The 27,546-nt window shown below is 40.3% G+C and overlaps 1 protein-coding gene across 1 annotated transcript in view; it reads right to left on the bottom strand.

Annotated features, from left to right (window-relative positions):
* Positions 1–15,531: 15,531 nt before the first annotated feature.
* Positions 15,532–27,546, bottom strand: part of tmc1 (transmembrane channel-like 1) — a 47,705-nt gene continuing 35,690 nt past the window's right edge. Inside the window, exons 8-17 of the mRNA XM_059969080.1 lie at positions 27,067–27,261; positions 26,595–26,774; positions 26,347–26,502; positions 24,902–25,030; positions 24,701–24,768; positions 23,643–23,882; positions 22,685–22,810; positions 21,776–21,854; positions 18,060–18,147; positions 15,532–15,840 (exon numbers count right to left, since the gene is read on the bottom strand). Of these exons, the coding sequence (XP_059825063.1) occupies positions 15,584–15,840; positions 18,060–18,147; positions 21,776–21,854; positions 22,685–22,810; positions 23,643–23,882; positions 24,701–24,768; positions 24,902–25,030; positions 26,347–26,502; positions 26,595–26,774; positions 27,067–27,261 (1,518 nt within the window). The 3' untranslated portion in view covers positions 15,532–15,583. The remainder of the gene's footprint in view (positions 15,841–18,059; positions 18,148–21,775; positions 21,855–22,684; positions 22,811–23,642; positions 23,883–24,700; positions 24,769–24,901; positions 25,031–26,346; positions 26,503–26,594; positions 26,775–27,066; positions 27,262–27,546) is intronic.

Genomic DNA, 27,546 nt, shown 5'->3' with positions numbered 1-27,546 from the left:
CTGTGAATGCCTGTGAGAAAATGAATCTCAGGGTAGGATATGGTGATATATCCAGCATGAACTTTGGTAATAGATTTAACTTGCACTTTGTACTTGGTGCTTTGGGGAAAAACAGGGTGAGCTGCAGCTACTGTGGAAGAAACCATGGCTTGTTGGAGCTACAATGAAGGAAGCTATGGTATGTTGGAGGTACTATAGAAACCATATAGAGTTACTGCATCTTGAAGGTAGTCCACATTGCAGATAAAATGGGAAATGGGGGATAAGCCAATGATTAATTGTACCGCTTCATCCTCCATGTTGCTAAGCTGCTTGAGTGTGTTGGAATTGATCACCGAAGCAAGTGGAGAGTATCTTATCACTGACATATAGAAAATAGTTGATGGAAAATTTTTGGGAAATTGCTTGTTGTTTCTCTCCCAAGAGTAAATGACCTTTGTAGCTAAGGGGGACTGACTAGTAGTAACGTCAATTAGTAGCACAATAAAAATAAACTTTCTTTATTTGGGATGACCACTGCCTGATCTAAGTGCACAATGACATATTACAGAACAGTGGACCTTCTCAAGATATCAGTTTAGCATACGAGTAACGAGATTCATGCAGTAATCAAGTGGTGCAGCAGAAAATACACGGCTTCAGCGATCCTCAGCTCAATCCTGACCTCAATTGCTCTCTGGGAGGAGTTTGAACGTTTTCTCCGTGACCGTGTTGGCTTCCCCGTGAAGTTTCAGTTTTCTCCGACAACAAGCAGGTAGCAGTAAACACGAGGAATTCTGCAGATGCTGGAAATTCAAGCAACACATACAAAATGCTGGTGGAACACAGCAGGCCAGGTAGCATCTATAGGAAGAAGTACAGTCTGACTCCTGATGAAGGGTCTCAGCTCGAAACATCGACTGTAATTCTTCCTATAGATGCTGCCCGGTCTGCTGCGTTCCAAGTAGCAGTCGATAGTTGTTTTACTCTAAATACATCCCTAATGTTTGTGACTGATGAAAAGGATAAAGCAAATTTAAGATGCTTCCTCTACATTGGTAGAGCTCAGTGTAGATTGAGGGGCTGCTTCATCAAGCATCTTCATCCTGTCTGCCACTGAAGACAGGAAATCCTCATGTCCACCCATTTCAATTCAATTTCCAATTCCCTCACTGACGTGTGAGTCCATGGTCTCCTCTATTGCCATGATGAGATCATGCTCAGGTTGAAGGAGCAACTCCTCATATTCTGCCTGGGTAACTTCCAGCCTGATGGCATGAATATTGATTCCTCTAACTACTGATAATTTTCTCCCCCTCCGTCCCCTTCTCTCTTTTTCCATTCCCAATTATGACTGCCCCCTCATCCCTTCTCATCACCTGTGCAACCCGTCTCTCTGGCGCCCCTCCTCCTACTCTTTCTTCCATAATCCATTGTCCGCACCTATTAAATTTCTTCGTCCATTGACCACTCCTAGTTTCTTACTTCATCTGTCCTGCCTCACCCACCCACTTCGCTGTTCACCAAGTTTCTCAGATCACCTACCAGCTTGTCCTCCTTCCCCCTAATCCACATTATTCTGGCTCCCACCCATCAACCCTGCCCCTCCACCACCACCCCAAACACCCCCCACTTCTTTTCCAGTCCTGTTAAAAGGCCTCGGCCTGAAACACCAACAGTTTATTCTCTTCCATAGATGTTGCCTGACTTGCTGAGTTCATCAAACATTTTGAGTGTGTTGCACATGATTTCCAACATCTGCAGAGTCTTTTGCTTTGAAATGTTTCTGGGCATGTGTGTGAGAGAGAATAAGTTGCTGCAATACAGGAAAATAAAGAAAGGTGTCAGTGGACTCGTGGGTTTGTTCACCTGGATACCTTCACAGATTTTAATGGCTGAAGACTTCCTCCTTTGTCCTGGAAGTCCAGGCTCTAATTTTTAGACTGTGTCCTAACCCTAAATTCCCACCTAATCTGAAATTATATAGCACTTCAATTAAATATCTCACTCAGTATTTCTGTGCACTCTTCCTATAAGCTGCAAAAGGTTTTTCTTTCCAGGAGAGGCACTTAAAAATAGATAAAAGTAAGAGGAAAATCTAGATTACTAACTATAACCTAAGCAGTAATGCTAATTGCGAGGAAACACGAGGTGTCAGTGAAATCCAGACAGTATTAGTGTAGTGTAGCGGTTAGAGAAATCGCTTTACAACACCAGATGTAAGATTGGGGTTTGATTCCCACTGCTGCCTGCAAGGAGCTTTTATCCCAGGAATGACAAAGTTAATGTATGAGGAGTGTTTGAGGGCCTACACTTGCAGGAGTTTAGAAGAATCATGGGGGGGGGGGGGTTCTCATTGAAACCTATTGAATATTGAAACGTCTAGATAGAGTGGATGTGGAATGTATGTTTCAAATAGTGGAAGAAGTCTAGGACCAGAGGGCACAACTCAGAATAGAAGGATGTCCCTTTTGAAAAGTTATGAGGAGGAATTTCTTTTGGCCGGAAGGTGGTAAATTTGTGAAATTCATTGCCAGTGACAGCTGTGGAGGCAGTCATTGGATATATTTAAAGCAAAGGTTGATAGGTTCTTGATTAAAAAGGATGTCAAAGGTTATGGGGAGGAGGCAGGAGAATCTGATAAATTCTCCTTCAAATTTATTGAAGTACATATATTATCTAATAAAAAGTTACATGCAGTGAATAACTAATTCTTCAATTTTGGAAGAGTGGGCTAACAAAAGAAACGAAAGTGATAAATGAAATAAATTTCAGGTCATATTGATTAGAAAATATTTTAAATTACTTAACTAAGTTGTACACTAAATGGAATAAATGTGGTTGATGTTAAAAATATTTTTAAAAGTCCATTTGATCTTTAATACTTTGGACAATTAGTTGAGAGTGCAGAAAGGTAATATAATGCAGTTTATCTGTGCTGTGAGGACAGCCACAAGGTACACTTAATGGTAAGCATAATTTTAGTTTACATGCCCACTTCCTCTGTTTCTCAAGATAATGAGGAAGATTTGAACTAAAGGCTCTATCCCACCAAACTGGAAAAGGGATGCTTTGTTCCCAAGAAAGAAGATTCCTCTACAATCACCCAGTTTAGGACAATCTCACTACTTAGTGTGGAGTGCAAGATAGTCTTCTTGGCGCTTGTGAGAAGGCTGACCTCTTACTTAATGGAGAACCACTATATCAACACATCCATCCAGAAAGGTGGCATCCTGGGTTTTGCTGGGGACCTTGACCACACCTCAATAATCAGCCAGTTGATCTGTGGGGCCAGGGAGAAGAAAGATAATCCAACAGTCGGCTGGTTAGACCTAGCCAATGCCTACAGATCAATTCCACACACTCTCACCTAGGCTGGCCTGTATCACTACCATATCCCACAGGTATCGCAAGACGTGATCATCAGCTACCTAGGAGGATTCAGGCTATGCAACCAGGTGGCAAGACCTCCAAAAAGGGATTCCAACTGGCTGTACCAGCTCCCCCATCTTGTTTGTCATGGGTATGAATCTCCTCATATCAGCAGCAGTGGACATTACCCAAGGCCCAGTGTTGGAGCCCGGCATCCGACAACCTGCAATACAGGGTTCATGGATGACACCACAGTAACCACTGTAACCCATGTCCAAGCAAGATGGAAACCCTGGCCAACATAGCTACCTGGGCTAGGATGATCTTCAAGGCCAGGAATTCCAGACACATGGTGATCAAAAAAGGACAAGGTTACTAGCAAGTTCAGTCTTCAAGTACAGGGAGAAGTCATTCCATCCATAGAGTACAACCTAGTCAAGTGACGTGGAAAGTGGTTTAATGCAGCAATGACCGACAGCGTTAACATCACCAACACTGTAAAGTAGTCTGAAGGGTGGCTGAAGAAGATCAACAGAACCAGACTCCCTGGTAAATTAAAGGCGTGGTGACACCAACATGTCTTCCACCAAGGCAGCTCTTGCTTATCATGGTGTACTAACTCCCCAAGATCACTATGGCAGGCTTCAAGAGGAAAGTCAACAAGCACCCGCGAAGTGGCTGGAGATCCACCCAAGTTTTTCTTCTGAAGAGCTACGATCAGGGCAGCTACGGTTCTCGTTGTCATCCGTAGTGGAAGAGTTCAAGGTGGCAAAGTGTAGAGCTGTGTTAGCACTGAGGGGCTGATAAATCAAGTAGGAGTCACAACAATATCAGGCTGAGAGTGGGCTGCCAACTCGGCCACAGACCCAGCAGTGAGCTCCCTGCAATTGAGAGACATCACTGGCAACCCTTGCCTGGAAAGTCGAGGCCTTGGCTCCTCAGACCTCCAATGATGGGAGAGTGCAAGTGCAAGGGATAGGCGTGACATGGTCCAGGCAGAGGTACGGAACTGCAAGGACGAAAGGTGGTTATTGAAGGCAGTGGATTTGGGATCACAGGGTGGCTGGACAAAATGGGATCTTCCCAAGTGCAAGATCACTTGGGCAGAGCTTTGGAGACTGGAGCCCTCCCTACGCCAACACAGCTGCACACATGGGGGCCGAGAGAAGACCTCAAATGTAAGTTTTGTGGTCAGCAAGGTTCACATGCACACATTATGTCAGGATGCAAAACAGCTTTAACACAAGGACGATGTAGGTGGTGGCATGACAAGGTCCTGCTGTCCCTTGCTGACACTCTGGAGTGGGAGAGGGGTAAGTGGGACCAGCTGGCAGAGAGGCAAACAGGACAGTCATTTTCATTAAGAAGAGGGACACACCAGTCATATCAAAAAGGATTAAATCCAATCTGCTGCAAACTGCCAAATTATGGAAGATAAGAGTTGATGTGGGGAGGAAGCTGCTGTTCCCGGAAGTGGTGGAAACCACATGGATCAGACATCATCCTGTGGTCCACGGAAGACAAGAAAATCATCCTGGTGGAGCTCACAGTACTATGGGAGAAAGAACGCGAGGAGGCTCATGAGAGGAAGGCGCTGAAGTCCCAGTCCTTAGTCCAGGAGTCCTGGGACAAGGAACAGCAGATGTGCCTATTCCCTATGGAGAGCAGCTGTAGAGGGTCCCTGGTTAGGACGGCACGGAGGTTGCTGTCTATGTTGGGCCTTGATGAAAAGAGCAAAACCAAGCACTTGGAGGATGAGGGAGGAAGCAGAAAGAGCCTCTTGCTGGATATGGAGCAGACAAGTGAAGTCGAGCTGGAAGTCAGAAGCAGATGGGCAGTGACTCGGCTACCACTGCTGACTCACCAACTGGACTGTGTAGTGGTTAAGGGCTGAAACATTCTGTGAAGGTTGGACACCACCTGTTCCTGGCTAAAGGCCACGGTTACCTCAACAAGTGACTGTAGAGAGCATCCCTGTGTATGATGCAAGATTAAGAGTATCATTTCTATTTCTTACAATGATCATTGACAACTTTCTTGTCATTCATTTGTAATGTTTACACTTCCTCTGAGCAAGAAAACAGAAATTGAACATTCTGTTCTGATATTCTTACAACCTCTCCTTTTAATCTAATCTTGACTGTTACCATTTCTCTCCCCCAGTCACTCATTCTGGCAAAAATATTCAATGCTCACTAATGTCAAAGAGTATCCTTACAGTTAGTTTTAGACCTTTTATAGTTATCTTGAATCTATATCAGTTATTCTAGACCATCCACTTCTACGTATCCCTGTCTTCTCCTTTCACAATCTTACACACTTCCATCACAGTGTCCTGTAATATCCACCTAGTCTAAGTAGTTTTCTCTTTTTCTTAGTTCTGATGATTGATCTTTGTCCTCAAAGATAATTGTACATTTGTACATTGTAAATTGGATTATTATTGTTACATGCAGAGGTACCGTTACAAACTTTGTTTTGTATGCCATCCACACATATTGTTTATCCTCATCAGTAAAATTATACAGTTACAGAGAAAGTGCAGTGGAAGGCTATAGCAAGACTGATTGACATCTAGGGTAATCTTATTGTACCGGATCACTATTTAATACTCTTTAAACAGAGGGATAGAAGCTGTCCTTGAGCCTGGTGGTACATGCTTTCAGGCAGTTGAATTTTCTACCCAAAGGAAGATAAGGATGATGAGAGAATTTCTAAGATGAATGGGATCTTTAATTGTGTTGGTTGTTTTACTGAGGCAGCAAGACAGAGTTTATGGAGGCAAAGCTGGTTTTCATGATGTGCTGAGTTGTGTACATGACTCTACAGTTTTATTGTGATCGTGTGCAGAGTTGTTGCCATATCAAGCCATAATGTATCCAGATCGAGGATCAAGAGCCTCTGTCAGTCAAAGTTGACCATGGATATTGCATCCTAGCTGTCTAGCTATGCAAGCCTGTGTTGTACAATATGGAGAGCAAGCTGTTGCCCATGGAGCAAGCTCCCCCTCTCCACGCTTCTGATGAACCCAAAGTGAACGTCAAAGACCAATACAGTTTAGTACCAGCAGCGTCACAGGAGTTGCCAGTCAGGATTAAACTCAATGTTGAACTGCCTTAGGGACTCCAACTCCAGATTTTTCTCTCAGGGTTTACTCCTGAAGCCTTCCCCATGAGAAGGTATAGCCACAAGGCAACTAAGATTTGAGATCAGAGTCTTTTTTTCTCCTAGATGAGCTGCCAACCATGGCTGACAAGCCCCATCTGCCCGGTGATTGACTTTAAGGCACCAGTAACCTGCCTTTGCCCCTTTACCTGTCAGTAGAAATGGCTCTGCCACACATGAAGACCAGGAGCTGGACTTTGTTGTCAGAGGCTATTTGAGACACACGCTATTAGGAGCTTTAAATAGGTAGTGGGAGCTTATCCCCATTACCACCCCCGCTCTAATAACCTTAAGAACCATGTATCCCGAAATGTTGCTTTTTATGGTGTTTCCAATAAAATTTGGTAAGTGTTCGTTGGGAAATTTTTTAGCTTCCTGAGGAAGAAGAGACACTGCTGATTATCTTGGCCATAGTGTCTACGCGGTTGGGCCAGGACTGGCTAATTACTCTTAAGAATTTAAAGTTTTCAACCACCTTGACTTCAGCACCATTGACGTAAACAGTAGCGTGTGCACCACCCTCTTTCCTGCAATTAATGACCACCACTTCTGTTTTGTGGACATTGAGCGAAGGTTGATTTCCTGACCCCATGATACTAAATCCTTTCTGTAATCCGATACACCATTATTTGGAATACAGCGCTCTGCAGTGGTATCATCTGCAAATTCCTCAATGGAGTTGGAGCAGAACATGAGTGTATAAGTATCTGAGGATGAAGCAATGTGGGACATCACTGTTGAGGGTAATCGTAGCAGATATGTTCCTGCCAGTCCTTACTGAGTGTGGCTTGTTAGTAGTAAGTCAAGGATCCAGTTGCAAGTGGAAATATTGAGACCAGCACAAGTAGTTTGGACATAAGCTTGCCTAGAAATATGGTATTGAAGGCTGAACAGTAGTCAACAAATAATTACCTTTCTGCAGATGCTGCATGACCTGCTAAACTTTAATTCCACCATTTTCTGTTTTTATTTCACATCTTATGCACAGATTTTGTTTTATTTTCAGCCTCTGATGTGAATTTGCATTTTTCTTACCTTTATTTCCTGTACAGAATTAAAATTTTTGATGCCATACTTCCTTTGAAATGATTGAATTTTAAAAATGTAAACCAGCTAAGCTCTATGATGTGTTCTGTAATATCATGAAGTGTGGGTGGCAAACACAATGGTAACAATTTAGCAGAACTACAAAGAATGCAGGACTACTTAAGAAAACAGAACCCTTCAGCAAATAGGCACAAATATAAAGAAATGACATAGCTATTTAAGCATTCCTAATATACTTGATAAAGGAAGCAAAAATGTACTTTAAATTTCTACATACCTACTGAATCCATTTAATGGCTCCAGAACTTTTCTCATTTTCAAAACAAAAACAGCGAAGCATAGAAACATAAGGTTTAGTTTTAAATTTAACAATATAAATGAAAAGGACAAAAGAATTAAGCATTGCAAAGTGCAAATTCAAAGTAAATTTATTATCAAAACATGTCTATGTCACAATATACAACCTTGTGATTCATTTTCTTGGAGGCTTTAACAAGAAAAAAGAGAAATACAATGGAATTTAGTGAAAAACTATGCATAAACAAGCAAAGGCTGACAAAAACCAATGTGCAGAAAAAGACAAACAGTGCAAATAAAAATATTATTGAGAAGATGAATGGTAAAGAATCCTTGAAAGTGAGTCTGTAAGTTGTGAAATCAGTTCTGAGTAGTGGAGATGAAGTTACCCTCACCAGTTCAGTAGCACGAGGGTTGTTGGATAATAATTGCTGCTGAACGCGGTGGTGTGGGATTGAAGGCATCTCTACTTCCTACCTGCTGGTCATAGTGAGAAGAGGGCATGGCCTGGATGATGAGGGTGTTTGATGCTGGATGCTGCTTTCTTGTGGCAATGCCCATACAAATTTACTCAATAGTCGGGAGAGCTTGTGACCGACTGGGCTGTACCCACTATTTTCTGGAGCTCTTTCTGTTCCTGAACATTGGTGTTTCCACACCAAGCAAGGTTCCTTTTGACTGCAACAATATAAAATAAGTGAAAAGGAATCTGAAATCTGTTTAACATTTCTCCCAATTATACTTTCAATACTTAGTCAATAATATTTTAATTTCTTTACCCAAAGAAAAATACTGTATGTCACTTTTCTGTGTGGGTAAATATGATGCCTTCTAAGCTGCCTAGTACCAATGTGATAGACTCAAGTAGTTCCATAGAAGTAGATGGAGAACTAATTTATACCACTTGTCTGACCCACTAATTAACTAACTGGCAGATTAATTCAGGTATCCCCGATAATGAGTGGATTATGTAAACTGAAGTGCCTGCAGCTACAGATAATTTTCCCAAGACGGTTCCATTACTGTCCAGTTGTTAGTTGTTTTTTATTCTTGCCTGTAATGAAATGAAGTCGTATCTAACAGAATCTAATCAATTACTGAGGTTCTGTAAATTAAATCCCATCCATGCCTGGATAGGTTAATGACCTATTAATGACTACTGTACACATTCAGGGCAGGCTGCTTGTCGTCACTGGTTCCTGACATTTTGTCTGTAATCCTGTTGTTTCAGCAGATGGCAGTCTCCTGAGTCCAACAACACTGACCTAGAAATTTCCTCACACGACTCCAAAGAAACACTCTTGGGCAGTAAAAAATCAGCAAAACCTGGAAAAGGGTCATTTCCCACAAATTTATGGGGGCCTGTTGAGAAATGTAGCTTCTGCCTTCTTTGATGCCCTGGTATTTCTCTGCAGCCTATGATTCCCCTGAAATAACATCAATACTATGCAAAATAAAAATGTACATGCAATAAGATTTTCGCAAAATCTCAGCTGCCTAGAACTATGATTATGTCAAGTTTTGGTGGCCTAGGCTTTGTTACACTTAGCATTGATGCCAACTGGAGCCCTTGCAAGCTATCACGAAATTGACCAAAACAGCATTTTTTAATGCAGCTTACATTCAAAAACAAGCACTAAAATGGCAGCTGTGTGGACTCTAAAGGAACATTACCAAGTAGAAAACAGCTCCCAATACTTTGATGTATAACAATCAAAGAATGATGTCAGTCCTTTAAGGCACTGAGTAGCAAAGCACACTTCATTAGGACAATTTTTTTTAGCCAGAGTGTAGTGACACAGTGCCACAGACTGCAGTGGAGGCCGAGTCCATGGATATATTTATGGCAGAAGTTGATCATTTCCTGGTCGCTCAGAGCATCAAACGATATGGTGAGAAGGCAGGTGTATGGAGTTGAATAGGATCCGGGATCAGACATAGGGAATGGCAGAGCAGACTCAATGAGCTGAATGGCCTAATTCTACTCCTTTGTCTTATGGTCTTAAGATCCAAATAAATGTTCTAAATCAGATAATTGCTTAGGAGTTTTCACAGATTTGGCATGTCACCTAAAACTGATAAACTTCTATAGAAGCACAGTGGAGAGTTGCATTACAGCCTGGTACAAAAAGACCAATGCTCAGGAATGAAAAAAGTCTACAAAAAGTGATGGATGCAGCCCTATCCATCGTAGATTTATATTGTATTTCTTTACTTTCCTGCAAACACCTGCAAGAAAACAAATCTCAGGGTACCATATGGTGACATATATATGCACTTTGATAACAAATTTATTTTGACTTCTACTTTATCTTTGAAATGTTAGGACAACTGTCCTATATACTGTGAGATATGGTGAGAAAAGATGTGGGAGTGCTAGAATACCAGGGCAGGAAGTAGTCTCCTCCAGGAGTGACAATCTGTTCAGATTTAAATTCCTCAGTGTTATCTTTTCAGAGGATCTGTCCTGGGCCCAGCACGTAAGACCCATTATGAAGAAGGCACGGCAGTACCTCTCCTTTCCTTAGAAGTTTGCAAAGACACAGCATGACATCCAAAACATTGTCAAACTTCTATAGGTGTGCAGTGGAGAGCATATTCACTGATTGCATCACAACCTGGTGTGGAAACACCAATGCCTTTGAATGGAGAATCCTACAAAAATTTGTGGATATGGTCCAGTCCACCAATGAGCACATCAACACAAAACACTGCTGTAGAAAATCAGCATCCATCATCAGGGATGCCACCACTTGGAACATGCTCTCTTCTCACTGCTTCCGTCGGGCAGGTGGGGCTTGTCAGCCGTGGATGGCAGCTCATCTAGAAGGAAGACTTTGACCTCAAACTTCTGCTGCCTTGAGGCTATACCCTCTCTTGAGGAAGGTTTCAGGAGTAAAACCCAATGGAAAAATACAGAGCTGGAATCCCTAAGACAATCCTACGTTGAGTTCAACGCTGATTTGCAACTCCTGTGATGCTGCTGGTACCAAACTGTGTCAGCCTCTACCATTCCTTTGGGTTCATCAGATAAGTGGAGAGGGGGAGTTTACTACATGGGCAACAGCTTGCTCTCCATATTGTAGTGCCCAGGCTTGCATATCTAGACAGCTAGGAAGCAACATCCATGGTTGACCCTGTCCAACGGAGGCCTTACCCACTCACTCTTTCCTGTTTATCCTGTATTATTATATCCGGACGGTTATTATGGATTGTCCTGTTTGTAATAATGGATCGGTCATAATATAATTTGTGGTATTCTGACTCTAAAACTGGATCAGGCTTGTATTTATAGTAAGGTATGATTTATTTTATGAATTTGTACTTTAAAGCAAGATTTTGGTGAATGATGTTTGAAACTTGATTGTGCCTGTGTAAGATTGAGTTAAATTGCAACAGAGTCCCATAATCTGTTGGATTGTTTTTGATCCTTCTTGGCATTTTCTACATTTATCATCTTGAATTTGGCAGTCTTTTATTAAGTATTTTTGATTTTTTTTTGTGTTGACCACCTGGTCCTGTATTGCCACAAGGAACCCTTTGTTTCTGGGATGAGGTCTCCAAGTCTGAGCAAGGCGTTTGATACTTCCTTCTCAACATCTAGTCTGCTCAGATTGTGGGGATGTCTTCCATGGAGGGTCATGCTCTTCCATTGGTTAACTTTTTATTCAATAGTGATGATGTCTTCATTTTCTGGGTTGTGGTGTGTACTTCTTATCAGAATTGCATATTCTTGCTTGGAGTGCCAATTACTACTATTAGTAGTAGTAGTATTAGCATAATAAAATAATTTCTTCTTTTTCTTTTCATATTTGCACATTGTTCAAATCTCAGGGTTGTATATGGTGACATATATGTATTTTGATAATAAATTTACCTTTGGACTTTGAAATAAGCCATGCTGAAAGAATTTGCATGTTTTTCCAAAATATGCCAGTATAAGTTTCACGCTATAGGCACCTACAGAGTGGAAATCAACACTAAAAATAAACTTTATGCAATGGTCTAAGTTTATTGTTGGTATTGGTGCTAAAGATTAGTGCAAGTCAGAGAGTCATAGAATCATACTGCATGAAGATGTCTCCTTTGGCCCAGGCTTTCAAGCATCCACTTACACTAATGTCATTTAATTCTCCCTGCTTTCCCATCAACTGACCACCAGGTTCTACCAATCCATTGCACATAACATGATTCATACATTCTTACAGCAGTTGCTACCGTACGATATGCTTTTGTTTAAGATCAGAGCAACCTTATTGCCCTTAAAGAAACTATATGGTATATGAATGACACACTAACATACACACATAACAGTGATTAACAACTAGGAGAGTTTATATGAGCTAATTTCCCAGTGACCAATAACTTCTTTTGTTGGATCTCTTCAAGAATGCATTAGTCCATTGAAACAAGTTTTTTACCATATAAGTATCACTTTGTGAAAAGCAAATTCTGATGCCGAGTCTGGATGCCTCAGTTCTCATTCAAAGCATCCAAGCAGCAATTCACACTCTTAATTAGAATTAGACTTTGGATTTAGCACAGCTAAGAATAGATGGAGAAAGTGGCTTTGTGTGGTAAATTTCTGTTCTAGCTTGTGTCTACCTGTGCTGAAGAAAATAGGGACAAATTCCCAGCATTTCAAACAACAAGCCTTTGAACTGAGATGTTAATTACTCCAGCACCTTCCATATTTCCACCCTGATGTGCCCAATGGAATTAGCTATGAAACTGCTGCCTAGTCATCAGCTCAATGTGGGATAATCTTCCCTCGTATTTCATAACACAAAAGCTTTTAATCCTGGATTTCGCAGGAAAATACCACCAATCTGGGATTGCCATGTGCACATATGAGCTATTGGGAATATAGGATCAGTGCAAGATTAGTTTAAATGGGTGCCTGCTTCTTAGCATGGATTGATGGGCTGAATGACTTAATTAATTTTATAAACTTCAGTGAATACACTTGAAAGCAGATGTCACACAGTAGTGGGCATCTGTTCACCTGTGTTGTCCAAAATGCTCAAATTCCATTGTATATCCAAATTTCTCAATGTGTGGCTGTACCACAATAATTAAGCCAGAGAATGTATACCTTGGAAGGATATTAGGTTTGGCCTAGTTCAGGATGGTGCGTTCATTCTTTTGAATAGGGGAACAATGGCTAAGAGTGACCAACATAAAGTTTATTTACATATTTTTGAATTAACTGAGTTTTGCTAATTGTTCTCAGTACACTCTTCTTTGCAAAACTTTCACCATCTTCAATAGGATCCTACCACTAAACACATCTTTGCCTACACTCCTCACCCACTCCCTCCACTTTCCGCAGGGATCACTCTCTCCATGATTCCGTCTATTCATCCCTCCCAACTAATCTCCTTCATGGCATGTATCCCTTGTGAGCAGAAGAAGTGTTACACCTGCCTATTCACCTCCTCCCTCATCTCCGTTCAATGCCCAAAAAAGTCCTTCCCAATGAGGTAACACTTCACCTGTAAACCTTTCCACCAGCATTTTTTTTATGTTACTCTAGATTTCCGGCATCTAGACACTAGAACTAGACACTAGAATACTACAGCACAGTACAGGCCCTTCAGCCCTTGATGTTATTCCACCCTATATATTTCTTTTAAAAAAGTACTAAACACTCACTACCCCGTATCCCTCTATTTTTCTTTCATCCATGTGCCTGTCCAAGAGGCTCTTAAATACCCCTAATGTTTTAGCCTCCACCACCATCCCTGGCAAGTCATTCCAGGCACCCACAACCCTCTGTGTAAAAAACTTACCCCTGATGTCTCCCTTAAACTTCCCTCCCTTAACTTTGTACATATGCCCTCTGGTGTTTGCTATTCATGCCCTGGGATACAGGTGCTGGCTATCCACCCTATCTATGCCTCTCATAATCTTCTAGAGCTCTATCAAGTCCCCTCTCAGCCTTCTACGCTCCAAAAAGAAAAGTCCCAGCTCTGCTAACCTTGCCTCATAAGACTTGTTTTCCAATCCAGGCAACATCCTGGTAAATCTCCTCTGCACCCTCCCAATAGCTTCCACATTCTTCCTATAATGAGGTGACCAGAAATGAACACAATACTCTAAGTGTGGTCTCACCAGAGATTTGTAGAGTTACAACATGACCTCCCTACTCTTGAATTCAGTCCCCCTATTAATGAAGCATAGCATCCCATAGGCCTTCTTAACTATCCTATCAACTTGTGCAATGATCTTGAGGGATGTATGGATTTAAACCCCCAAGGTCCCTCTGTTCATCCACACTCTTAAGAAACCAACCATTAACCCTGTACTCAGTCTTCTGGTTTGTCCTTCCATAATGCATCACCTCACACTTATCTGCAGAATCTCATGTGTTTTTGAGAAGTAAAAATTATCAGTCATATATTGTAAATCTAAATATTAAAAATATACAATTAAAAACATCCAATCTATGGAAATACATTAATAATAATGATAGTTAAAATGAGAGTAAGAACGCAGTGATCTTCATTTACCTTTGTCAACTAGATTAACAATTGCATTCAAATGAATGTGCCGTTGTTTTGCTTCAGTTATTGTGGGCATAAGACAGACAGGCTAGATTCTTTGAACTATCCCATCCTCTAATTGGCAGCCTTGGGTAACGGCCTGTACTTGGTACAGTGCACATCTGGCAATCACTGCATTCCACGCCACAGAGTGCAGCTGTGGTAGTCAGAATGTGCTGCCACATGCACTGGAGCCAACAGAACTGTCCTAATGAAGTGTCCTGACCCAAAACATTGACTGTTTATTCTGATGCTGCCTGACCTGTTGAGTTCCTCCAGCATTTTACCTGTGTTGCAATGCGTCTTAGTTTTGTTTTTGACTATTTTAACATTTTAAGTATTTTTGAAGTTAGTTTCTTCATGTCAGAGACATTAAGGCTATTTGGTGGAGCTTAATTTTCCCTGCCCATGTGTTGTCATCGATATGAAGGTCCTAGCCCCCAGACAAGATCTCACTACTAAGAAACAGGCCAGAACTTTGCAGCAGGTTGACACCAGATTCCCATTGAAGTTGATTGCCTATCTAACACAGAAATCAATAACAAGCACAGGTGGCTCCCTTGTACCAGGAAGTTCTGTGTTTGATCAGCATCAAATAAGAAGAAAATATACTGGATATCTGTCATAGCATGCAAAGGCATCTCTGGTGGACAAGGCAGATGAAATTAATGGGGAGATTCAATGGCCAGGAAGACAATTCTGCAACACTTTGTGGAGAGTGATGGGCACAGAGGTCATGGTCATCCATTGCACTCAAGGAAAACCCCAGTTGTGACAATTGCTCATACCTCTGGTCAAGAGAGTGGAAACACCCCAGTGCAACAGTTTTTCCATTTTAAAAATTCCTCTACACATGTTTTTTCATGCAGTTCACATCTTCTATATCCAACATCAAGTCTTGCCAAGTAAAAGTTATCTTCCTTGGGTATGACAGACAAACAAACATACAGGATTATGTCTTGTTCTAAAATCTATCAGTAATGCCTCCAAAATGCAAAACAAACAATTTATATTCTAAATAAAATTTTATTTTTGCAGCGATCTGATACATGCAATTTTGCATTTTGTACTTGAATTATCTTCTTCAATCACAAAAAACAATTAAAATCTGTTGCAAGTTGTTTGGATGTTTATTAGTTTAAATCACAGTGAACCATTCATCAGTTACTTCATCCTGATCATCTATAAGCAGCAGCCCCTCTGGGAATCCGTGGGCGAGCTCCATAATATTGATGTGGACCAGGATACCGCGGTTGGCCTTGGAATTGGCCAGGATTCCTTGGCCTTGGTGGTCCTGTGATAGCTACTCGTGGGGGAGCCGCAAGCCTCATTCCTCTTTCATTGGGCAGACTAGCATTGTGAGTTAGAGGCTGGTTAGCAGAATTAACACCACTTGGTTTCTTGTCCACCTCAACAACTGTTTCGCTGTTGCTGTCTGCACGGAAAACAGGAAGGCAGATTTTCTTTACTCAGAAATACTTAACTTATATTCATTTGCCTCAAAATTGAAAAGAAACATGTTGTTAAACCACACTGATTGTAAATAGCAAGCACAAGGAAAGCTGCAGATGCTGGAAATTCAAGCAACACACACAAAATGCTGGTGGAACACAGCAGCTCAGGCAGCATCCATAGGGAGAAGCGTTGTCAACATTTCGGGCCGAGACCCTTCGTCAGGACTAACTGAAAGGAAAGATAGTAAGAGATTTGAAAGTAGGAGGGGGAGGGGGAAATGCGAAATGATAGAAGACCAGAGGGGGTGGGGTGAAGCTAAGAGCTGGAAAGGTGATTGGCAAGAGGGATACAGAGCTGGAGAAGGGAAAGGATCATGGGACGGGAGACCTCGGGAGAAAGAAAGGGGGAGGGGAGCACCAGAGGGAGATGGAGAATAGGTAGAGTGATGGGCAGAGAGAGAAAACAAGGGGGAAGGGGAGAAAACTAAATATATCAGGGATGGGGTAAGAAGGGGAGGAGGGACATTAGCAGAAGTTAGAGAAGTCAATGTTCATGCCATCAGGTTGGAGGCTACCCAGACGGTATATAAGGTGTTGTTCCTCCAACCTGAGTGTGGATTCATCTTGACAGTAGAGGAGGCCATGGATAGACATATTAGAATGGGAATGGGATGTGGAATTAAAATGTGTGGCCACTGGAAGATCATGCTTTCTCTGGCGGACAGAGCATAGAGCTGATTGTAAATAGCTCCTTTTCTCAGTTCCTTTCTACCCCCAACTTACCAAAATAAATATTGCCTGTGGCTATCTGTCCCCACCCCATTTCATATTCATATGCAGCCCCTTGACAACAACATTTGAGAGTATAATCACAGATTTCAATTCTTACTGATAACCTGGAGCTCAGTGTTATCATCACCTCATTTCACCCCTGTAATGTCTCTGATTTGTCGTACCCTCTTTGCAAACTCTGCTGAAAGATGACCAGAAATTTCCAACTAAGTACCTGAAAAATCAATTCCTGCTTTCATTCCCCATCTTCTAGCCATCATTTCCATTGCTCTCTGTAGCCATTATACGAAGTAGAGGTGGATTACCCCAATCGTTGATCCCATATGGAATTTCTGATCCAAACACCATTCCCAATCAGACCATTTACTTACATCCTTGTTTTCTCACTTGGCTTCAATCCCCTAACTTAACTGCTGCTATCCTAATCCACACTTTGATGATTGGTGCACTCGGCCATTACAGTATCTGGTCAGCCTTTCATCTTCCACCAATGTCTACTGTTCATTTTCATTTATCAAAATGGTGCCATGTGTGTCTATCTGTGCCAGTCCAGCCAAAATACTTCACTTAACACTTCTCATGAAGTCATCTAGTCATAGGGAGATTCAGCACAGACCCAAATCCCTCAACCCACTAAATACATGCCAACAATGAAGCACCAGCTTTTACACCAATCCTAACCTAGCCCAGTTTAGACTTCCCATATTCCAACTATTTCCCTTGATTGCAGCAATTTATAGTCACCAGTCAGCTTACCGACTCATAAGGATTTGGGATGTGGGAGGTAACAGGAGCATCAGGAGGAAATCATGTAGTCAGAGGAAGAGCATGCAAACTCCACACTGACAGCATGACCAGAGGTCAGGATGGAAACCACATTACTGCACTTAGGAGGTAACAGCTTAACTAGCTGTACTATTGAGCCACCTCCAACACAGAACGACATTTGCCAAGATTCATATCCTCCTTATCCCATCTATTGCACCCTGGAGCCTTATAATATCCTAGTTATTATCAACTACACAATCAAACGTGGCATCATCTGTGAACTGAGGAATACTGCAACTTCCTTGCACTTTGCTTTTAAGAAAACTGAAAAGCAGATTGATGTCACAATCTTCCTCCTCTGCACACTTCAAGTTGCACAGAGGCTAATTTCCCTATCAAAAGCTATCCAGGACAACTCCAGTTAAAAAATGTGCAGACACAAATGGAAATGGTTTTCCACTCATGCTCTGCGAAAGACTTGTGTAACAGAGCCAGATATTGCAGCCAATTTTTGTTTTGATTTATGTGATTAGAAAATCAACTTTCTTCCATCCATAACTAAGGAAGTAATGAAAATGCCTTTCCAAATCACAGAACAAAGACCTATCTTCTGCTGTTAACCTTGATGAATTTTCCATACCTTTATTCAAAGAATTTTGCAGTTCTTCCATTTGATTTGCTGCAGCTTCAGCGTTCATTTTGCTTCTCTTTTTATTTTCTTCACTTTGCTATTAACAATTCCAAACAAAAACAAATCAGTTCTCATTTTAAAGCTCAGTGGGGTAGATATTCACCTTTAGTTGTTCCTACTAAATCCACTATTTGGAACTGGCAACATGCTTCCAAAGTTTGTTTCTGATGGTAACAGAAGTTCTAGAACCATTGACTTGGCTGGAAAACAGCATTTCACTCTGCTTTTCAAGAATGATGAGAATAGAAAAGCAAGGAAAGAGAAAATGACAGCTTCTATGAAACTGACTGGTCAGGAATTTACTGGATGACAGACAATGGGGATGATATGCAGATGCATCTGTAAGTGGCAAAATCAGGCAATCAGCTTTGCACTGGATTTATATTGGCAGATACAATATATCGCTAATAATCCAATTTTGCCAATGATTCATTAACAAGCATAATTATTCAATTAATACAAAAGAAAACAAAAAAATTGCAAAGTTATTATTAAAAACTGGAACATAAGAAATAGCAGCAAGAGTCTCCACAGACTCTCTTGGATCATTAATTAAGCACCCTATCCTAAATGGCTGACCCTTTTTGTAACACTATGACCCTTAGCTCTGGACACATTAGCCAAAAAAAATGATCACCGTTTGAATTCAGAATCAGGTTTAATATCACTGGCATATATCATGAAATTTGTTGTTACAATACATAATAATAAAACACCTTTAAATTACAATAATAAATACGTATAAAAAATAAATTAAATGCATAGTGCAAAAAGAGAACAAAAAGGGGGAAAATAGTGAGGTACTGTGGACAATGGTTTCATTGTCCATTCAGAAGTCTGATGGCAGGGGGAAGAAACTGTTGCTGAAGCATTGAGTGAAATAAGTGTACTTTGATTTTAGATTTTATTCTGCAGGTTTCACTTGCTGTCTATAAAACAATACAGTTTAAATTTCCAGGCGATTGTGGGAAGTGAGGGAGGAGATTGCTGAGCCTCTGGCGATGATCAATGGGGATCATCAATCATCAATCATCAACAATGGGGACAGGAGAGGTTCCGGAGGATTGGAGGGTTGCAGATGTTGTTCCCTTATTTAAGGAAGGGAGTAGAGATTGCCCAGGAAATTATAGACCAATGAGTCCTACTTCAGTGAATGGTACGTTGATGGAGAAGATCCTGAGATTTATGAACATTTGAAGAGGTATAATATGATTAGGAATAGTCAGCATGGCTTTGTCAAGGGCAGGTCGTGCCTTACAAGCCTGATTGAATTTTTTGAAGATGTGACTAAACACATTGATGAATGTAGAGCTGTTGAAGTAGTGCATATGAATTTCAGCAAGGCATTTGACAAAGTAACCATGCAAGGCTTATTGAGAAAGAAAGGAGGCATGGGATCCAAAGGTACATTGCTTTGGGGATCCAGGACTGGCTTGCCCACAGAAGGCAAAAAGTGGTTGTAAATGGGTCATATTCTGCATGGAGGTCAGTTACCAGTGGTGTGCCTCAGTGATCTGTTCTGGGACCCCTAATCTTCGTGATTTTTATAAATGACCTGAATGAGGAAGTGGAGGTATGTATTAGTAAATTTGTTGATGACAGAAAGGTTGGGGGTGCTGTGGGTAGTGTGGAGAGTTGTCATGTGTTACAGCAGAATATTGATAGGATGCAAAACTGGGTTGAGAAGTGACAGATGGAGTTCAACACAGATAAGTGTGAGGTGGTTCATTTTGGTAGGTCAAATATGATGGCAGAATATAGTATTAATGGTAAGACTCTTGGCAGTGTAGAGGATCAGAGGGATCTTGGGTTCCGAGTCGATAGGACACTCAAAGATGCTGTGCGGGTTGACTGGTTAAGAAGGCATACGGTGCATTGCACTTCATCAATCGTGAGATTGAGTTTAAGAGCCGAGAGGTAATGTTGCAGCTACATAGGACCCTGGTCAAACCCCACTTGGAATACTGTGCTCAGTTCTGATCGCTTCACTACAGGAAGGACATGGAAACCATAGAAAGGGTGCAGAGGAGATTTACAAGGATGTTGCCTGGATTAGGGAGCACGCCTTATGAGAATAGGTTGAGTGAACTCGGTCTTTTCTCCTTGGAGCGACAGAGGATGAGAGGTGACCTGATACAGGTGTACAAGATAATGAGAAGCATTGATTGTGTGGACAGTGAGAGGTTTTTCCCAGGGCTGAAAGGGCTAGCACAAGAGGGCATGGTTTTTAGGAGCTTGGAGGTAGATACAAAGGAAATGTCAGGGGTAAGTTTTTTTACGCAGAGAGCGTTGAGTGTGTGGAATGGGCTGCCGGCAGTGGTGGTGGAGGCAGATACGATAGGGTCTTTTAAGAGGTTCCTGGATAGGTACATGGTGCTTAGGAAAATATGGGTAAGCCTAGTAGTTCTAAGGTAAGGACATGTTCAGCACACATTTGTGAGCCAAATGGCCTGTATTGTGCTATAGGTTTTCTTTGTTTCTATGTTTCCACCAATGTATCTGCTATTTGAGAGCAGAGCAGGGAATGAAGATAAGGTTAAAAAATGCTCGAAGCCCTCAGCAGGTCAGGTAATAGTTTTGTTTTTAATCAAAGTCTTGAACATAACCAGTTAAATAACTTGATCCTTTTCTATTCCCACCATAAATTGTGTTATTTCAACACACTATATGTAAAGGATTTTGGCAAACTTTGTTGGGACATCGCCTGTTGTTGTCAAAAACTTCTTGATGTTCTAAAGTTCTATTGTTCTAAAATTCAGGAAGTGACATTGCCAGATCAGCTCACTCTGCTCTGTCATAACAAATCCTCTTCCGAAAATTTCCTAATGCTGCTTATCTGCTTGTTTCTTAGCCATGTACGTTGTTTTACGTAATTCAAAGTGCACGATTTCTAGCCATGATGTCCAGTCCTAGCTAATTAAATGAGATAGCTGTACAGAGTTCCTGTCGAAGAAAGAAATGATACAATGCTTCAGATAGTATTTGAAATGAAACTGGGGTCTGCGCCAGTTAAGAACAATTTCCTCATGCAGGGTACCGTGTCCTATGTATGGTGAACAAAGGACTTGCTTTGTCATTCCCTGCAATGTGAGATTCCCGAATTTAGAAGTGCAGCCCACTGGCATGGCAAAACTCTAACAGTGGTGGCTTTCATGATAACTGCTGTTTCAAACTGTGAAGTGAGCATGGCTCAGCTTTTGAGTAAAGTAGTTCATCAGGGACTGGACAGAAAATGCATTCAGTACATCCCAGTATCATGGAGGCTCACTTGGAGCAAAGCTTGGCTTGTTTGCCCCACCACCCAACAATGAATATCATGTCCAACATTTAAGAGCATTGTTTTCACCAGTGGATTCCCCAGCTGTGGCTTGAATAAGAACAGGACCATTGACTCGTAATTAAATAGGCTTTCTTCCTACCTTTAAGATCTGGTCTTGACCCATACGGTTTTAAAAATGAATATATGCGCTTAACTGTGGCAGTGGCATTGCCACGCATGCATTATGCATCAATTGACATTTTCTATATGCCAGCAACCTCAGTAAATTAGCTACTTTTTAACTGCATTAACTGTGCACAAAAGTGCTGTTTACGGTTTGTGATCAAATTTTCCAACAGTCTGCTAGAAAACAAGCACTATGCTTCATTGTTGAAGTGATTCTTACATTTTGTAGTTTCTTCTTTAATTCCAGGTTTGCGGCCTTGTATGATTTAGAAGTTGTCTGAAGATAATATATTGCCAAACTAGAAAACAACAAAAATTATGTTGTGGTTAAGTTCTGTAATTTGACAGCAAGAGTTCAATTCAAACGAGCATTAAACTACATATATTAAATACGTATAGCAGAAGTTTTGGCATTCAATTTCCCCTGCTGAAGGGCCTTGGCCCAAAACATCAGCTCATTCCTTTGCATAGATGCTGCTTGACCTGCTGAGTTCCTCCAGCATTTTTGTGTGTATTACTGTGGATTTACAGCATCTGGAGAACCTCTTGTGTTTATTCAATTAACCCCACGGGACTTTATTTTACATTACAATTGTTAAAATCCAATTGAACATTTTTTTCACAGACATAAAAAATTGTAATTTGCTTCAAAAGCAATGTTATTTTCATTTTTATACAATTATTCCCAAATGCATTTGGAGAGGGCTCAATGATTCTTTTCTCTTCTCCCGTCCCAAATCAAGCCAGTCACTGTCATCCTTTCCTTTATCAATGGCTTGCTGGGCTTTGATCTGTCGCCTTCTACAAATCAGTGTATTATGATTCTTTGCAATCTTATAGGACTATTAAATTGCAGAATGCATTAGAGGAAAGAATAATATTACCCTTGCTCTAAAATGTAAATGTAACAGAGGTTTTTGATTAGCGACACAGATTATTTTGAAAAAGTGATACCAATCTGAGATTTTCAACTCTTTATGTCTCAACAACTCACTTTTCTAACAGCTAAATGACTAGGAGGATTTCAGTATCAGGTACAGTTGAAGAGTTGTTTGATAAAATAATATAAGGCACCAATTCTTTGAAAACACAGAAACTGTAAATGAAAAGTTAAGATCAAAATACTTACACCATAATCAAAATAAAAGAAAGAACCAAACCAGGGTTGCTCGCAGCACTGAAAACTTTTGCGAACCAGGCTGGAAAATCATTTTCCAGTGTTTCTTGAATAACATCAAACATTCTATTTTTCCCACTGCAAAGGAAAAATTAAAAGTGATGACTTTCCTCTTTTTTAAAATTTTACTATGATACTTGCTTGAAAGCCCAAGAATGTGAAGAGTCAGCAGTTTCTTTAATGGCTATGTTTGCAAAACGGTTCTTTTGCTTTTCCTGACTCATTGATAGAATCATGAAAAAATCAGGCCTGCAGTTCTGTTTTACTAGGAGTTTGAAGCCAATGCTCAAGTTTGCAAACAGGCTGCAGAGTGTTGTAGACTCAGTCATGGGTACAACCCTTCCCAGCATTAGGGGTATCTTCAAGAGGCAGAGCCTCAAGAAAGCAATGTGAACCTATGAACACTACCTTGCTTTTTGCTCTACTTATTTAGTTTTTATATTTCTTATTTATGTATTTCACTGTACAGCTGCTGCAAAGCAACAAATTTCATGACATATGCCAGTGAAAATAAACCCGATTCTGTGTAATCCACCCACAAGAGCTCTCACCATTCTAGGAATGCTCTCTTCTCATTTTGCCATCAGGCTGGAAGAACAGAAGCCCGAATATCCACACTCAGCTTCTTCCCCTCCACCATCGGATTCCGTGAATTAATAAACATTGCCTTTTATTTTATTTATTTTATTATTTATAAAAATTTTATGGCTTTGCACTGTACTGCTGCAGCAAAACAGATTTCACATCACATAAAATAGTGATAAGGCGTGCCTCTGAATTCTGACTGAAAAATTACCTGTGCTCTTCCCCAGGCTGCTATCTAGTGACTCTTTTTGGATAATGATTATGTGCGGCCAAATTGCGAATGGAATCAGAAAAATACTTGTTAGTTATGAAGCAAAGTTATTACCTAAATGGCCCGCAATCAAAAGATGGTGGTATTGAAACAATTGTGTAAACTGCAGGCAGTGTTGACAGAAACAGAATAATCAGCAACATAGCCATATAGAAGTTATTGGATCTTGATGCCTTAAACACTCGCTCATGTGGAACATTGGTACACATGACAGCCCAACATTGTAGGTACATTGAAGCCAGGAGTCGTAAAACATTGATAGCTGGAAGACATGGAGCATAAAAGGCACCCATCCTGAGGAGAAAAAAAGGAAAAGGAATTGTTGCTTTATGTTCCTGTTGTACAACTGCATGTTTTACAATTAAAAGTTCTACCAAACAAAGTTAATCCAGAAGTTTATTCTAATAAACGTTCATGGTGTATTAGATTAAATCAAGAAGAATTTTATCTAGAAGAGTGCTAATACCATAGAAATTATTATATTAGTAAAACTTAGTAATAAATTCATTGGAACAAATCTGTGTGATAGTTATACATTGTTCTTCTTTTCCTGTCATTCCCTGTGGGAAATGTGCCCATTTCATGAATTTCTTTTTGGTACTTCTATTTAAATTACATGTTAAGGATTGGTTTATTAATTAAGCAAATCTTAAACATCTTCATGCTTACACCGTTTGGTCAATTAAAACAGGGTTTATGTTAAAACATGAAGTACAACTGAAAATGATGTCAGTATTTTCTTCAAAAATTTCTGGAGCCCCAGATAGTATTTAATTCAATTATTAATTGTGATACCATCTGCATTCATATTTCCATAAACAAACTCCAGAATGACTGGGATCTCTGATAGCAACATGAGGTTTGAATGTTGCTGTTTAGAACTCCAAGAGGGCCATCACTGATGAAAATCTTAAATAAGAGGAGCAATATTAGATTATCTTGCTACATTCCTCTCCTATCTCAATGAACCTTTCATCTCTATTCGTGCAAGGAACTTGAAGCTGAGGCACACAGAATATGATAATAAACTTATATGTCTTCAGTTTCTGTGAGGTTATGTGAGGCACAAGTTTAAAATAAATATTTTAGAATGTACTTTATGCTCCACCTACCATATCATGCCTTGATTGAAGATCAAACCCAAAACATTCCCACTAATATCAAATTCTCCATAGGAAGGCTAAATGAAAATAATAGCAATTTTTCAATCATTACTGAAAAACAATGATTACTATTTATAATTCTTCATATTGTATTGAACTTTGCGTGTGTGAGCGCGTGTGCGTGTTTATATAAAATGAGTTAGCTCTTACAAATCCATACTCGAGATCCCAGCACCAGCAATAGTTAAAAAATCTGACAAATACAGCACGAAGAAAATCCCCGACCAGTATAGTTATCACTGTGGTCAAAGTATCTGAAACTGTGAGCCGCACAAACTCCTGTGAGAGAGTAGAATTGAACATTGACATTTTTACATTTCTCAGTCTCAATAACATATCAGTCTGAGTTACAAAATCTTATTTCATAATTTGTTTTTACCTGAATAAGATCAAACACAATCATTTTTTCAAGCAAAGTGAAAAATTAAAATATTTATTGGCAGAAATTATACTTATTCAACTGGAGGCAGTTCTAAAACAAATACAATTACAAACCTCAAAACTATTTTCTGTTCCTGATCCAATTCACAGACTTGATGCCAGCATTTTTGATGAGGGTTATTACAAGTAAGATTAAAATGGGTCTATCCCTACATCAAGCTTATAATCCTAAGTATCCTTGCCTACAATAGTCAGAGGGATCTTGGGGTCTGAGCTCAAAGTAGCTTTGCAGGTTGACTCTGTGGTTAAGAAGGCGTATGGTGTATTGGCCTTCATCAATCGGGGAATTGAATTTAGGAGCCAAGAGGTAATGTTGCAGCTATATAGGACCCTGGTCAGACCCCACTTGGAGTACTGTGCTCAGATCTGGTCACCTCACTACAGGAAGGATGTGGAAGCGATAGAAAGGGTGCAGAGGAGATTTACAAGGATGTTGCCTGGACTAGGGAGCATGCCTTATGGGAATAGGTTGAGTGAATTCGGCCTTTTCTCCTTGGAGCAACGGAGGATGAGAGGAGACCTGACAGAGGTGTATAAGATGATGAGAGGCATTGATCCTGTGAATAGTCAGAGGCTTTTCCCCAGGGCTGAAATAGTTTCCACAAGAGGACACAGGTTTAAGGTTCTGGGGAGTAGGTACAAAGGAGATGTCAGGGGTAAGTTTTTTACTCAGAGAGTGGTGAGTGCATGGAATGGACTGCCAGCAACGGTGGTGGAGGTGGATATGATAGGGTCTTTTAAGAGACTTTTGGATAGGTACATGGAGCTTAGTAAAATAGAGGCCTATGTGTAAGCCTAGTAATTTCTAAGGTAGGGACATTTTCGGCAAAACTTTGTGGGCCGAAGGGCCTGTATTGTGCTGTTGGTTTTTCTAATCCCAATGAAAATTTCTTTCCAAAAACTGTTTTCTAGGAGCTGCCCTGACGCACTTGCTTCAAATGAACAACTCAACTTCTTATTTAAAAATGGCTTGGCCCTCTGTTTATTGCACAATCTGTCTGTTAGTACATTCCATTAATCAAACACCTGGAAAATTAAAACCAAATCCAATGTATTAACATGGTTCTGCAGATCTTGCGAACTTGGCCACAAATTACAGACCCCTTGGCATTGAAATGATTAATGTCAGTAACAACTATTTTAGCAATAGATACCTGTCCCACCATCGTCTCCCAACAAGGTCCTCTGGGTACAATGGCAGGATCTACGTCTATTGATGGACGTGCTGTTGAATTCTCCAACCATGTTCCATTGTAAAGATTCTGCTCCCAGATAGTAATATTGTATTTAATTACCTTCTCTTCTTCGAGCTGGAATTAAAGATGCAGTGTGGAGAACTATAAACTCCAACAGCTTAAAATAAAATATCTATTGCATTAAATAACTGTCACATTATTCTTACCTTGAGATTAATTTCATCCAATAAAGCAATAATAAATGTGTAGAGATTACCAAGAAACAAAGCAAAAATGCGGCCCAGTTGCCATTGGAGTGCAATTCGTGGGTGATAGTTCTCTAAAGGACTGATGATGTCAAATAGCATCGGACAGAACATACCCAGCAGTGACATGACCATATTTACCTAATGAAAACACATATTAGCCAAAATATAATAACACATAAAATGGAAACAAACGATTACTGCTTATAATTTTTCAATAATTTTAAATAAAATTATCTGAAGCCACAAATACAATCCTCAGAATAATCTCATCCAACTGTCTCTTTTTAATTTTCAAATAAATTTAATAAGGCAATGCCTCCAAAAGCAAGAGTTATAGACTAAGTGCAGAGAAATCATAATATCTAATTATGTAACTTATTGCATATGTCAAAGATTTTTTAGTTTAATGAAAATTATGCTGTGCACTAACTTCATTTCTTTCCCACCATCCATAGTCCTCCAGTCCTTCCTGCGCAAACTTCTGAGACCTCCTGACGACAAAGAAAATCAGGTAACCACTTCCAGCCAGAGTGAGGAGCACCAAGAAATTGGCAAGAACCCGTAAGAACCTGGTTAAATGGATGTTTCCTTCTTTCCGATTCTCTTGTTCTTCAAGAATAGATTCCTGCATTCAAGGCAACTTTTTAAAATCATACGTAAGTGTTTAAAAATAGCTATCTACAAGATGAAAAACAAGGTATGCAAAGTTTGCATTAACCTGTTACTCTAGATATATATTTACGTTCAATAATTCATTAGTATGCCACAGAATGTGAACATTAGTGAGCATTCCTCTGTCGTTTCTGGAATATCTGTGTCTTATCAATAGGTAACTCTGAATGGGGATGTATTCAGCAATCCTGCATAAATCAAAGAGCACATCAAAGAAGATAGACTGAAATATTACTTA

The sequence above is a fragment of the Hypanus sabinus genome, chromosome 5 (assembly GCF_030144855.1).
Source record: "Hypanus sabinus isolate sHypSab1 chromosome 5, sHypSab1.hap1, whole genome shotgun sequence".
In the NCBI taxonomy this organism is placed as follows: domain Eukaryota; kingdom Metazoa; phylum Chordata; class Chondrichthyes; order Myliobatiformes; family Dasyatidae; genus Hypanus; species Hypanus sabinus.
The sequence above is the reverse complement of the archived record's forward strand: the minus strand, read 5'-3'. Positions and strand labels throughout refer to the sequence as shown.